Source organism: Apaloderma vittatum, unplaced genomic scaffold (assembly GCF_000703405.1).
Source record: "Apaloderma vittatum isolate BGI_N311 unplaced genomic scaffold, ASM70340v1 scaffold5775, whole genome shotgun sequence".
In the NCBI taxonomy this organism is placed as follows: Eukaryota; Metazoa; Chordata; class Aves; order Trogoniformes; family Trogonidae; genus Apaloderma; species Apaloderma vittatum.
In genome coordinates, this window is record NW_009715384.1 from 57,540 (window position 1) to 70,395 (window position 12,856).

Here is a 12,856-nt window from a genome sequence, read left to right on the forward strand (position 1 = left end):
TTGGAACCTTTCTTGAGACAGCACCTGCCTGTGCTGCGGGTCTGTGTGGTTTCCTAGCCCCTGCAAGCTGATCAGCCCTGCTGATCAATGTGGGTGTCAGCTAGAGAGGTGCTTCTTTTGCCTTTGCGTGGGGAGCAGCCTGTGGAAATAAACTGTAAAACTTCACAGCAGATTTGGAGTGAAAGTAGCGTTCCCCTCAAGGATGGAGAAGTGCTGCTGTTAACCTAACAAACCAGAGCTTTTTTGAGGGTCGAAAGGGGATAGGACAATAACTTTCATAGCACATGCTGGACATTCTTATGCATTCGTTGGCTTTGCTTGGAAAAAAAATCAAGGAGATGTTTTCACTAGGGTCAAGGCTTCACGGGACAGTTGAGTGGCCACACATTCCCATTCTCACCGTCTCTGTTGTACCAGCTCTGCTCACCGGACCCTTGGTGATGTGGTTCAGTTCATGAAGCCATGAGCAAACAATGGTTTTTCTCCTGTCTGGATTTTCACCTGTGTATGGGGCAAAACTGACTTCTGGAGGAAGCTCATGAATTCTCCCCCAGTGCTGGAGGGCAGCAAGGCTGGGGCTGGGGAAGTGAAGGATTCACCGAGCAGTAGTGAGACAAGATCTAGTCACTGTCTCTTGAAGTCTCACCCCCTTAAAAGGATATGTGAGTATTGGATCAATGCTAGGGTCTGTTGTCACGTTTTTAGCTAGCGCAAGAGCCTGGGACAAACCATTTTCCTTGTATTTTTTCAAGGTGCTTTCTGAAAGTTTTTCAAAATTTTTTTTTTCTGTGCATAGTACTTAAAATGCTACTAGTTATAAATCATACAAATACCACTTAGTGTCTGCTTACTAAAGTTAAAATTGATGTTAAGTCCCTACTGTTCTGCATGATTGGAAGCAGGAGGTGCATTGCAAGAAAACAAAATACAAGAAATAATAACCTTTTAAAGTATTTTTGTGAGTTGAAGGAAAGATTTAAGGACTTCCACTTATTGTTGCTTTCTCTTTTTATAGGGATGTGAAAGCAGGAAATATTCTTCTTGGAGAAGATGGCTCAGTGCAAATTGCAGGTAACTTTCCTGGTAACTTTTAAATAAACTTTGGCTGTAACTGTGTAACCAAAGAGATGATTTTACAATCAAGAAGAAACCTACATAAAAATGTAGCTTCAGGAAGTCCCACAGTTCTTCAAACAAACAAACAAACGAAAACCACCAACATCAGGAAACCCAACCATAAACAAACCTCAAACCAAACAAAAAAAAAAACCCAACACCCTCGAGTTTATTACATTTTGTTATCTTAAAATACCATTCTTTGGAATAATGATAACCAACATGAATAAATCCTTTGACTGTTAAGTCCTCAGCATCAATAGATGAGATAAAATTCTTGGCGTAAGCTAGGCAGAATTGGCAGATTTTTAAAAGAGCAAGTTCATAGGCTTGGAAATGGACTGCACAGGCATCGTGGATTTACGACTGCTGCGTAAAGAGGCGCTTTTCAAAAGGAGCACGGTGAGCAGTGCATAGATTCCCCAGGACAAAACTGATTTGTCTGATGGTAAAAGCCCCTGGGGTTTGCCTTAACTCCTGTGGGCACTCCCTAGCCCGCTGCAGCGAGTGGCAGAGTGCGTGTCGGACTGACGGCCCTAACCCAGCCCGAACTGGGATGGACTGGAAGCCTCGGAAGCATGACATGGTTTGACTGTGGCTGGTAGCCAGGTACCCACACAGCCGCTCTCTCACCACCCCTTCTCTGCTAGGCAGGGAGAAAATACATCAAAGGGCTCAAGGTTTGAGATAAGGACAGGGAGATCACTTGCATTTACCATCCCAGGCAAAACAGACTGGATTTTGGGGAAAGTATTAAAAAAAACAAATCAGAGAAGAATAGTGAGAAATAAAAATACCCCAGATCTTAAAAGGAAAAATAACACCTTCTCCCATCCCCCGCTTCTTCCCGGGCTGACTCCAATCCTGGTTTCTCCGCCTCCACCCCCCGAGCGGCGCAGGGGGACAGGGATGGGGGTTACGGTCAGTTCATCCGATGTTGATTCCGCCACTTCTTCTTCTCTCTGGGGGAGGACTCTTCACTCTTCCCCAGGGCCACTGTGGGGTTCCTCTCACGGGAGACAAGCTTCACGCTCTCTTCTCCAACATGAGTCGTCCCACGAAGGGCAATTCATCACAAACTGCACAACGTGAGACACCTCACGAGGGGCAGCCCACCCCTCGTGAGTCTGGGGTGCAGTCCTTCAGGGAAACTGCTCCAGCGTGAGTCCCCGCAGCATCTCAAAAGTCCCACCAGCCAACCTGCTCCAGCCTGGGCATTCCTCTCTTCCACGGGCTACAGGCTCTGGCAGCAACTTGCTCCGATGCGGGCTTCCCACGGGCTGCAGCCCCTTCAGGCATCCACCCACACAGCGTGGGGTCCTCTGCCCCATGGTGGACATCTACACCCCGCCCATGGGCTGCAGGGGGACAACTCTCTTCACCATGGGCTTCACCATGACCTGGGGGACCCTCTGCTCCGGTGCCTGGAGCTCATCCTCCCCCCTCTCCTTCTTCACTGACCTTGGTGTCTTCACATGTTCTCACTCCTCCATCTCTGTGCCAGCTGTTGTGGCGCAGTTCTTTGTCCCTGTGCAAGCTGCAGGACAGGGTAGGGAAGACTGTTCAGACAGTTGCTTTAGCTAATAGAGATGTGCCTGGGGGAGATGCCGGTTTGTCATCGCTGCTGTCACAAGCTGCTGCAACGCAGGTATGGGAAACAGTCCTCGGTGGGGAAGGATCCTTTGTCTGTGGAAAAGAGTGGTGTGTGGGGTTGGGGTTGTTTTGGGTTTTTTCCCCCCACAATACTGCCCTCTGGTCTTTTATTTCACTCATGTTCCTACAGCCTTCGCTCATTTTTCCAGAAATCAAGGATGATTGTTGTTATTACTGTAGACTATTAAAATGAGATTTTTGGACAGTACATTTAGAACCTATGAAACTAGTTCTTTCTTCTCTTCCCAGTATGTGATTTCCCTGTTTTGAGTAGATTCCTCTCTGACTGTCTTTTATTTATTAGGGCTCACTGGTAATAGGTATCTGTTCATGTATTTTTTTCCTGAGAATAATTTTTAGTTGATAAGTAGTTGTAAGGTTGACTAGTCTTACACAAATTTGGGAAGGTTTATTTTGCATGTGAGTCGTACGTGTTCCCCTGGGCTGAGCAGTCGATTAGTGATTCACATGTGCAACATTCAAATGATGAAATCCCCGAAAGCAACCTTGCGAGATGTGCAAAGTTTCCTCTTTACAAATTCTTCTCTTTGAATGTCCAAAAGGGCTAATGCTGTAACCTTTCACGAGACACGGCAGAGCCACTAAACCAAGGTCAGCAAGTTCACCACAGTGGCAGAAAGCACTTTTGTTTCTGCGAAGGCAGCTGACAACTGGAAAGAAACAATAATAAATGAGTGGTTGAATACTAGAGGGGAGCCTGACCGGGTCATAACATGAGATTTTTGCTTCTGTGGGAATTTCTGACACTTAAGCTTCCTTTCCTCCTGGCCTCGGATGAAATAGCGAAATTTCTCATGAATTTTTTGAGGAGGAAAAAATATTGGAAGCAGGCCAATCCCAATAAAATTAATTATTGTTTTGGTGAGATCAAAGCACTTAGTTTTGACAATAATATTAATGCATATTATGAATAATTCTGTTGATCTTTGAGTGCTTCAGTTATCAGTTGGATGACATCACTGCGTTCCCATGAAACAAACATGTTTAAGTTTCGCTGGAAAGTTACACCATGAGGGAAAAAAAAAAAAAGAAAGATTGATCAGCTGTGGAATGAAGCCTGAGGGTTAGAGTGAATGGGACACCTCCCTAGAAGACCTGTCTTGGTGTACATTAAAAATGCAAATAATGTAGCAGGAAGGAATTACTTCAGTTCTTTTATAATGACTCCTTTTCCTTTTGCCATCCCTCTGTCAAAACTGCCGGTGAGCAGTTGTTACGACGGTCTTATTCAACGTTTGGCCTTCGCAGCCTTGTGTTCCTGCGAGTGCCCTCCTGCTCGACACAATCCGTGTTTCTCGGAAGAAATGTAAATCTGAAACGTAAGGAATGTTAAATCTCAGACTGGAAATCCTTTGAGGAGAAAAACAACAAAACAAAGCTGCTTTCAAGGTTTAGAAAAAAACCACTCAAGCCTGTGGTGGAGGAAAAGCCCCACAGCCAGGCTGTGCCTGAATAACACGGCAGTGAATTTAATCACTCGAGAAACTGTCACTGGAGAGAATTCAGGAGCTTTGCTGGAGGATTCAACAGTTCTACTCAAAGGAAGCTAAAACCTCTTTTGTTAATTTGGGCTGGGCACTTCTGTTAAAGTTGAACACAAAAAGCAACTCGATGAAGGTGCATCCGGTGTTCCTCAGGTTCTCTTTGTAACTCGGGCCCCGGGGGAGCTTTGCATCGGTGAGGGGACGGAGGAGAAGTCAGTGAGCTCAGGGGCGTTTGCTGGAAGCAGGAATCCTGCAGTTCCTCTAGTGGCATGCACAAACTCCCAGCTTCAGGCTCCTCCTTGAGTCCTGAGACTTGATATTTTACCTGTGGCTCTGTTTTTAACTGTGTACCGCCCTTTGATTTCAAAATGTGTGTCCCCTGCACCAGGGCGTAAAATTGCCTTGAACAGCTCCACCTGACTGGCAAGACCTAACGTGAGGCTGCTTGCTTCTCTCTTAACATCTTGTTTCGTTTTGTTTCCCCCCCAAGGGCACTGGCTTGGGCTTTTGTGGCTTGGCACCAAGTGTTTGGAGCCTGTAACAGTTTAGAGAGTATCGCTTTCTGAGTTTGAAGTATTTTCCGGCACGTTGAATTAATCTGTCTTCTGGAGGGAGCAGGACTCTCTCCCCGATACCATTGTTCTGGGCAGTGCTGACGGTGGTTGCAATGTAAATTGAGATAACCGCATTCCTTTGTGTTCCGGCCTTTCCGTGGCAATTATTGTTTTGGTTTTTTTTTTTTTCCTTTTAATCAGAGCATAAAATCTCTTTACCCTGGCATTTATTGGCTCCCTGGAGTCTAAAAGCTACGCGGGTAAAAACACTCTTTATCAACATCAACTGCACTGGCACCAATATTACTGCATAAACCAGGAGATGACTTCTCACAGTAAGCAAGGCTTTGATAGTCCTCAGTTTATTTAACTGTGCAGGCCCTATAAATTATTATGAAGTGAGAGTCTTGATAGACTGGGAATGGACAGGAGATGTTGAGGGAAACTCTCTGGGTGCATGAGGCTCGTTCAGTAGGAACCCCGCTCCAGCCACGGCACAGGATTAGCATCCTGCCGAGACTGGGTGCAGAATAAACCACTTTTTCCCCGGATTTTTTCCACTGGAACATTAAATAATGCTGTCATCCACTCCTCCACGATTGAATGTGAAGAAGCTGCAAGGTGCGCGTTCCTCCACGTGTGGGATTTTCCTGTTGCGGGGCCGATACCGCAGTAACTTGATGTTTTCAAACCAGTCGGGATTATGAACTTGCCCTCCCAAGAGGTGCTCGGTGTGCCTGCCGCGTCCCGGGCAGGCCCTGTTGCCAGGCGGTTGAAGTAAATTGAGATTTCATGAAGTCGTTCAGGACTTGCTAATTGATACTGGGCAAATTGCCTAAGCCCTCTCGCTTTATCTATTTATAAAATGAGGATAGTTAAGGCCAGGCAAAACTTGTGTAACTGAATTTGTGTAACTTTCCACAAATCCATGCCAGCTTGTCACCGGTTCGCTGTGTTCCTGACGGCTCTTAATTTATTGTACTAAAATAGCGCTCGACATAAACATGGAGCTATGATGCAGGCAGTGGCATTCCCCCACTTTCCCTTAGGAAACTTAACTTTGGGAGATTAAATTGCTTTAACAAGGGGCAAGGCACGAATCTAACTTGGGGAAAGGAGAGTGGATTGCAAGGCTGACTCGAGCAGCCGGTGCTGTATCATGGACACCTCTGGGCCTCTTCTGTCTTCTGAAAAAGGGGCAAAAGTGCTGTTGTCTGTGGCTGGTGGAGAGTTTTGGTGCCTCCCTTGTAGCAGCATGATGCGAAGTAGCTTTTCCTCTGAGTCACTTGTAAAATCTGTGTTTTCTGGAGAGATTGTGCTGTTTGGTTGTTGAAACCACTTGTGAGCTTCTCTTCTGTGGCTTCACCCCACCAGAGCTCGGGCTCTGTCATCCTTCAGTGACTTTGTGCAGCGTTAGCGTTTCTTTATTACCGTGCCATTGGGGCTCGCTTTCAGATATGAGCTTCGCATTTACTCAGCAAAGGGATTTCATGCATCTTTTATGTGCCCTGACATTATTGCAAAAAGGCAAAACTTGTGAGGCAATAAAGCTGCTGTTCTCTGTGTGAATTGGTTATAAATATACGTGGCTGCAGAGATCTGCCTTTCCAAATGAGAATTTGGGAGAACAAGTATGGATTTATAGATCCAATATCACTGTATAACCATATAGTTTTTAAAGGGAAGAAGCTTTTGACTCTTGTCCTTCACTAATCTTTCTTTTCTCTGGTGTTTCACCACCCTGCTGTGTTCTCAGGACAAAATTGCTATTTACTGCTGCCTTCCTCCATTTCTTGCCAGGCTTTATTAATCTTCAGCACTCTAAAAGCTCTGAGGTTTACAGAAAAAGCCCTAAGCACAACTGCAGATATTTTTCTGATGGTGAACAACTGAAAAGGAAGGTGACTACTGGAAAAAACACTTGGTGCTGTCTTGTGAAATACTTTTATTTTTGCTTTAGGAGAGATAATATCTCAGCTACCCAAGTTTAAAAACACCTCTGAGTGGTTTCAAGTCAAGATTGGCTTTGCCACTGAAGTTGGGAACTCCTTTAGGGTCTAATCCTAAAAAGATTGGTGGGTTTGGTGTCAGCAGACTTTGGTCCTGGCTCCTGATTACTGCAGTCTCTCCCTTGTACCTACCTCCTGGGTAGCAATCTACAGTTGTAGGTACTTTGGCTTTTTCGGATTAAGGTGATGTTACAATATGAGATGGCCAAGGAGAGCTGGTTTTTAACAGCTGACTTGTAGATTTGAATAAAACAGTCTAACTTAGGATATTGCAGAAAATGTGTCTTCCGGAGGTACACACCAGCAGTGGTTGGGATGTGGTCCTGCCACAGCTTTCTTGTGTTTGGTGAGTTGTTTAGACCAAGTCTTTATTTCAGTAAGAAACAGAGTAAGAGGACATTTTCCTTTTAGCTTTTGGGTTTCCTGAGCGGCCAATACAGTTTTCAAATTTGACAACTTGGATACTGTAATAGCAGGAATTGTTGCTTACTGCCATGCTTTTTCAAACACTAGCCTGCAATTCCCTGCCACTGTTGAGTGTTCTGTAGGGTATGTGGTTTGCAACACATGATGTTTCTACTGCAAAAGACAAAATGGAACATATTTTCTGCAGAGCCCACATCAGCAGAATTATTTCCATGCAGGTTTTTTTGTGTGTGTGGTATGAGAGTCTGGAGATGCATATTTTATAATTTTTTTAAGGAAGTCTTTGGTTTATATCACTGGAACAGGTCCAGCGGATGAAGCTTTTCCACATTGCTTCAGAAAAAATGATAAAGAAATGATCCTACTGTTTGCATCCAGACATCCTGGAGACTGTTGCTTGCTAGCAGACTGCTGAAAGTCTGCAATTTTGGGGCTCCTTTAGAATAATGGACAGTTGTTGGATTCCCAGCAGTAGTGGTTACTGGTACTGCAAGCCAGGTCCAAGCATTTTCAGTTCCTCCCTGTTTCTGGAGATGTGGTCCTTGTCATCACCGTAGTGAGCCGATAGAAAGTACAAGCTGCCACTTCTGAGCAATTGTACCCCTTGAATTTCATAGCTTTCCCCTTTTTTTCTAGAGTTAAACTCATTTGTAATAACCTAGTTCTGGTTTAGCCTTTCAGGGGGTAGTTACCAGTGGCCGAGAGAATGAGACACTGACTGTGCCAACTGCTCAGAAGTAAGAAACGAGCCCTCACTTGTGGTCAGGGTTTTATTGTGGTGCTTTACAGATATTTCTTGAGAGCCGGCACATTCTTATCTTAATAGCTGGGGCTTGGATAAAGTTTGTAAGATGACATTTGAGAAGACTGTTTCAATGTCATTCCTTAAAGCAAAGTCTCAGGCTGGTTGTGCCTGTTTTAGCCCACTGGAAATGAGGGAAATTGGTTGGGAAAACATTGAATAAATCCACCATGTAACAGAATACGACTTAATGCCGTTTAAGCTTTCTCCTGACCTCAGATGGCAGATGTAGGGGTGCAGTTTCCATCTGGAATTTATAACTCCACGTTTGATGTGAAATGTGGCGAGTGCTGTGCACGCTGCGTAAAGGACTTGTGTGTTTACTGCTGGAATGCTTCTGCTTTGAATGGCATTTCCTTTACCCTCAGAATGACTGCATGGAAACTTGAGGTAAGGTAATACACCCAAGTTCAAATACAGCGCATCACAATAATATGCCGATGGCACTCGGACAAGTTTCTATTAGTATTATCTTATTTAAAAGAACTCCTAATTGCTCTTGTGTTTAGAACAATAGATCTTGCAAGGCTTCCCGGACCGAGCGGTGAAGTGTGAGTGCTCTGAACTTTTTAGGAAGCTCGTTCAGTTTTCTGAGAAAAGCAAGGATGGGGGATATGCCTGTGGAAGATCTCAAAGCAAAATCGCTGCTTGTTTTAGCCGTGATTTCTGAGCAACTTTTTTTAGCTTTCAGTTATCAGGATCTGGTATATTAGTGAGCACTGAGTTCCTGCCCTTGGAAGCTTCTAACCTAAGTGAGCTGAAAGCTTTCAGCATCTTATTCTTCTGAGTGATCCTTTCAGTGGTGTTTCTCAAATATCAAAAGACTGGTGAGAAAGAGCATGATGCAGAGTGAAGCTTGGGATTGTCCTCATGTGGATGCCATTGCCTGCACGTTGTAAAGAGAGATCTTTTGCAGATGATTCCTCAGTTAGGACAGCATCCTTAAGCCATGGAGAAATTCTGTGGCTCCTCTGAGTAAGACTTTTTGCATTTATGGTTAACTATGCCAGCTGTTCTGGTCAATAGCATTCTGGTTTTATGTGAAATAGTCCTTGAATTTCAGAGACTTATCCTCCAAGCTTGTCATCAACCTCAAAAATAACATTCAAGGTTTTGATTGCTTATGTAGTGTTTAAAAGAGAAGGTTTTGTGTGAATAAAATTGAGTTGTGGAGGTCTGTAATTCAGCAGTACATAAGCAGTGTAGTTTGGAGCAAACTGGGTGCAAATACTCCTACAGGTTTGTCACCTGATTTATTTATTTCTTGGAGGAAAGTCTGCCATCCTCTCTTGAACGACTTGCTTGCCAAATCTTAATGTAATAATACTCATCTCTGAACAAACACCCTGAATCCCCTTGGTGTCCCTGCACACCACTGCTGCCATTCACAGACCCTGTTTCTCACCTCATACTTAATTGTATAGAATCACAGAACTGTCAGGGTTGGAAGGGACCTTAAAGACCATCTAATCCAGCCCCCCTGCCATGGGCAGGGACATCTCTCACTAGGTCAGGCTGCCCAGAGCCCCATCCAGCCTGGCCCCGTTCCAGGGATGGGGCTGCCACCCCCTCGCTGGGCAACCCGTGCCAGGGTCTCACCACCTTCAAGGTGGAGAAACCATTATTGTGTGAAACATCAGTGTTACCTTGGAAAACGTAACTTTACTGTCAAAGAATGATTTACTTTTTAAATAACACATTTACCGGCACGTGCTTGGGCATCCTTGAGCTTGTGAAAGATGTTTCCAGAGGGGGTGACGCCATGCAGGGGGTGACTACCTACCTGCCTACGGCGAGCGGCACGTGCTGCTCGATTCGGTAACGCTGCCGTGGCACTGTGTTCCTGTTTAAAGCACTGAGCATCTCGGCCGTGGAGGATTCCCATACAAAGCACATTTTGGTAATAAAATCTCCAGAACAATAAGGAGGCTGATACCTCCAGTCTGCAGGATGCAGCTGGGACAGTTAAATGTTAGAAAGTCTAGTCACCTTTTTACGTACCCACCTTCATTTTTGCAAATATTAGCAGGATGCTAATTGAAGTTATTGCTCTTGCATATGTGTGACGATGTAAAGAACTCCCTGGGCTGGCAGAGGCGAGTTTGCAGAATAGCAGGTCTGCCGGGGGAGCACGGGCGTGCTGTGATGTGACCAGTGGGCTGTAATGGAAAGTGGAATTTTCCTCTCTGCCGGGCAGTGCTGAAAGCTCTGCTGTCCCCAGTAATTGAATGCTGGACTACAGACTGTTCATGTCCCAGCACTCTTAGCTAACTGTTGATCATTCTTCGTTTATTAGGAAACTCCTCATGCGTAACTACGTGGTCTAGGACTTAATAGGTGGCTGGGAATGTGAGGGGAAAGAGGGGACAACCCTTCAGTTTGCTCAAGATGTGTTCTTAATAAAATATTTCTTTGTTTTCTTTTTAGATTTCGGTGTTAGCGCGTTTCTGGCCACTGGTGGTGACATTACCAGAAATAAAGTCCGGAAAACTTTTGTAGGCACACCTTGCTGGATGGCACCAGAAGTAATGGAACAGGTGAAGTGTTTTTTCCTTTCCTCTTTAGCTGCTCTGCATCCAGAATTCCCTGTAGTCAGCAATGACCCTATTTACTTCGAATGAAGATGATAATTTGGCATCCTCTAAGTTTTTCTTAAAACCACAAGATTTTCTTCGATTTGCCTGTTGCAGCCAGGCTTGTATTGGGGAATATTAAGTGTTCAGTGGATTTTTGCCCTCTTGCCTCTGTTTAGGCTCCTGTCTAAGGTGAGGATGAGACAGCTCAGCTGTTGCATAAAGAAGATTAACCTACCCCTTTCTCTGGCATAAATATGAGGTACAATAGGAATAGTTTCGCACATGGTAAATATGCACATGCACAGCTCAGTAATGTGCTCTTCTGCATTTGCAGATACGGGAATTTGGGGTAGCGAATTGCACCGTTTCAGAGTGGGGAGTTACTACAGTAAAATAATGTGCAGTTGACTTTATTCAGATTTTTATTTTCTCTTGACATCTAGACTGTAGTACCTCTAGTATCTAGACTGTAAATGCTGAGGAATGCTTGCCTCTCCTCCTTCCTCCTCTGCTCTTTTGGCTGGCTAAAAGATGTCAAACTTACTCCCTTTGGGTAGAGATATGTCCCTTTTTGTCCTTTACTACTTCTAGACTAAACTGTAGAAGCTTTGTCTGCATGACTTCTGGTGAAGGCCACCTGGAAACTTCAATAAATGTAAAAGTAAATGCAAAATATTGCCTATTGCTGAGCAAGATTCACAAACAAAATTATGCCACGTTCTTGATGGGACATTTGCAGTAACTGTCTGTTGCACTGATGTTCAGTGCCATAAGCATTCTGAAAATTATCCCTCATCCCCTTAAAAAATGATTTGACGGAGGGCTGCACTTGGTTTGGGTTTCAACAGGTGTGCCAAGCAGAAATACAACTGACTATAAATGTTTTTCTGTTCTTTTCTTTTTTCCTTCCAAAAATGTTTTACACAAAAAATATTTTGGGAAAACATTATTTTATTAAGGTAAACTCAGCTTGTTAATTTTCTCCTTGCTGTTCACAATAAAATATTTTGAACCTTAGGAGGCCCTTGAGTAAGACCCTCACATATGTGTGTGTGTAGAATCGTGGAATGGTTTGGGTTGGAAGTGACTTTAAGATCGTCTAGTTCCACCCCCCTGCCATGGGCAGGGACACCTCCCACCAGCCCAGGTTGCTCAAAGCCCCGTCCAACCTGGCCTTGAACACTGCAAGGGAAGGGACATCCTGGCAACATGTGCCAGTTCTCATCACCCTCACAGTAAAGAATTTATCCCTAATACCTGAAAGAAATCTACTCTCTTAGAGTCTGAAGCAGTTGCCCCTCATCCTATCACTACACTCTCTGGAATGTATAAAATGAAATGCTGCTAAAACCGTGGTAGACCTTTAATGTGTGATTTATGTCTAAAACTTCTTGAGAAACTGAGGTAATTTTGAAGTAGATTCCATTGATGAAAGGCTTTTTTGATGTGTGGCCGTTTCAGTGGCTCCCCACGGTGGCATCGAGGGGCTGGTGCGGTACAAGTCTTACCACCACACAGTGCAAGACACACTCCCCAAGTTGGGAACTCTTTTTGTGAACTTTCTTCTGAATTGCTTCACTGTCATATTCTTCTGCATTTGTTTTTGTTATGTCGATTTTAGAATAACTGAAAATTGAGTCTTTGGTGTTTGCAAAGCAGATCAGAATTGTCCTTTGCTTTTCTGTCCTTCGTGTCCTATCCTAGTGCGCAGATCCCAGCAGGCTGGCTGGGACCTGATGGGGCTGCTCCAGCTGCTCCAGGGTGGCTGCAGTCTGCAGGCCAGCAGGGAAAATAAAGCTCTTAAGGAGGGTGCTGAAAAAGGGAAATGAAGGTTTGGATGACAAAGCAAGAGTTTTTGATGCAACCCATGTGTTTCTGAAGGAGACAAGATCTTCTAGGGAGTCTTGACATTTCCATGAAGGCTGCGTACATGTAGCTTGCTGCAAGTGGTCAGGAGGTATTTTTGGAAGCTGCTGTGAAATCCTTCGCTCTGCATTTCCATCATCTTGCTGTCTCCCAGCAGGTGTCACTCTGAGCCGCTGTATCCAAGCCCAGGGAAAAAGGACGGAGGGGTTGCTGTAGGTTACACCCTTCCACGTCCAGCTGGTTTACTTCAGCGTTGTTAAGTTCCTTAGCGTGTTAACACTTAATAATCTGGCACTACCTTTCAATCTACGTTCACTTGACAGATTTATGGAGATGAAAAAGAAAAAAA

The 12,856-nt window shown here is 44.5% G+C and overlaps 1 protein-coding gene across 1 annotated transcript in view; it reads left to right on the plus strand.

Moving 5' to 3' along the window:
* Positions 1–12,856, plus strand: part of OXSR1 (oxidative stress responsive 1) — a gene marked incomplete at its 5' end in the record, with an annotated part of 73,463 nt that overhangs the window by 39,349 nt on the left and 21,258 nt on the right. Inside the window, 2 exons of the mRNA XM_009869115.1 lie at positions 1,016–1,071; positions 10,493–10,602. Of these exons, the coding sequence (XP_009867417.1) occupies positions 1,016–1,071; positions 10,493–10,602 (166 nt within the window). The remainder of the gene's footprint in view (positions 1–1,015; positions 1,072–10,492; positions 10,603–12,856) is intronic.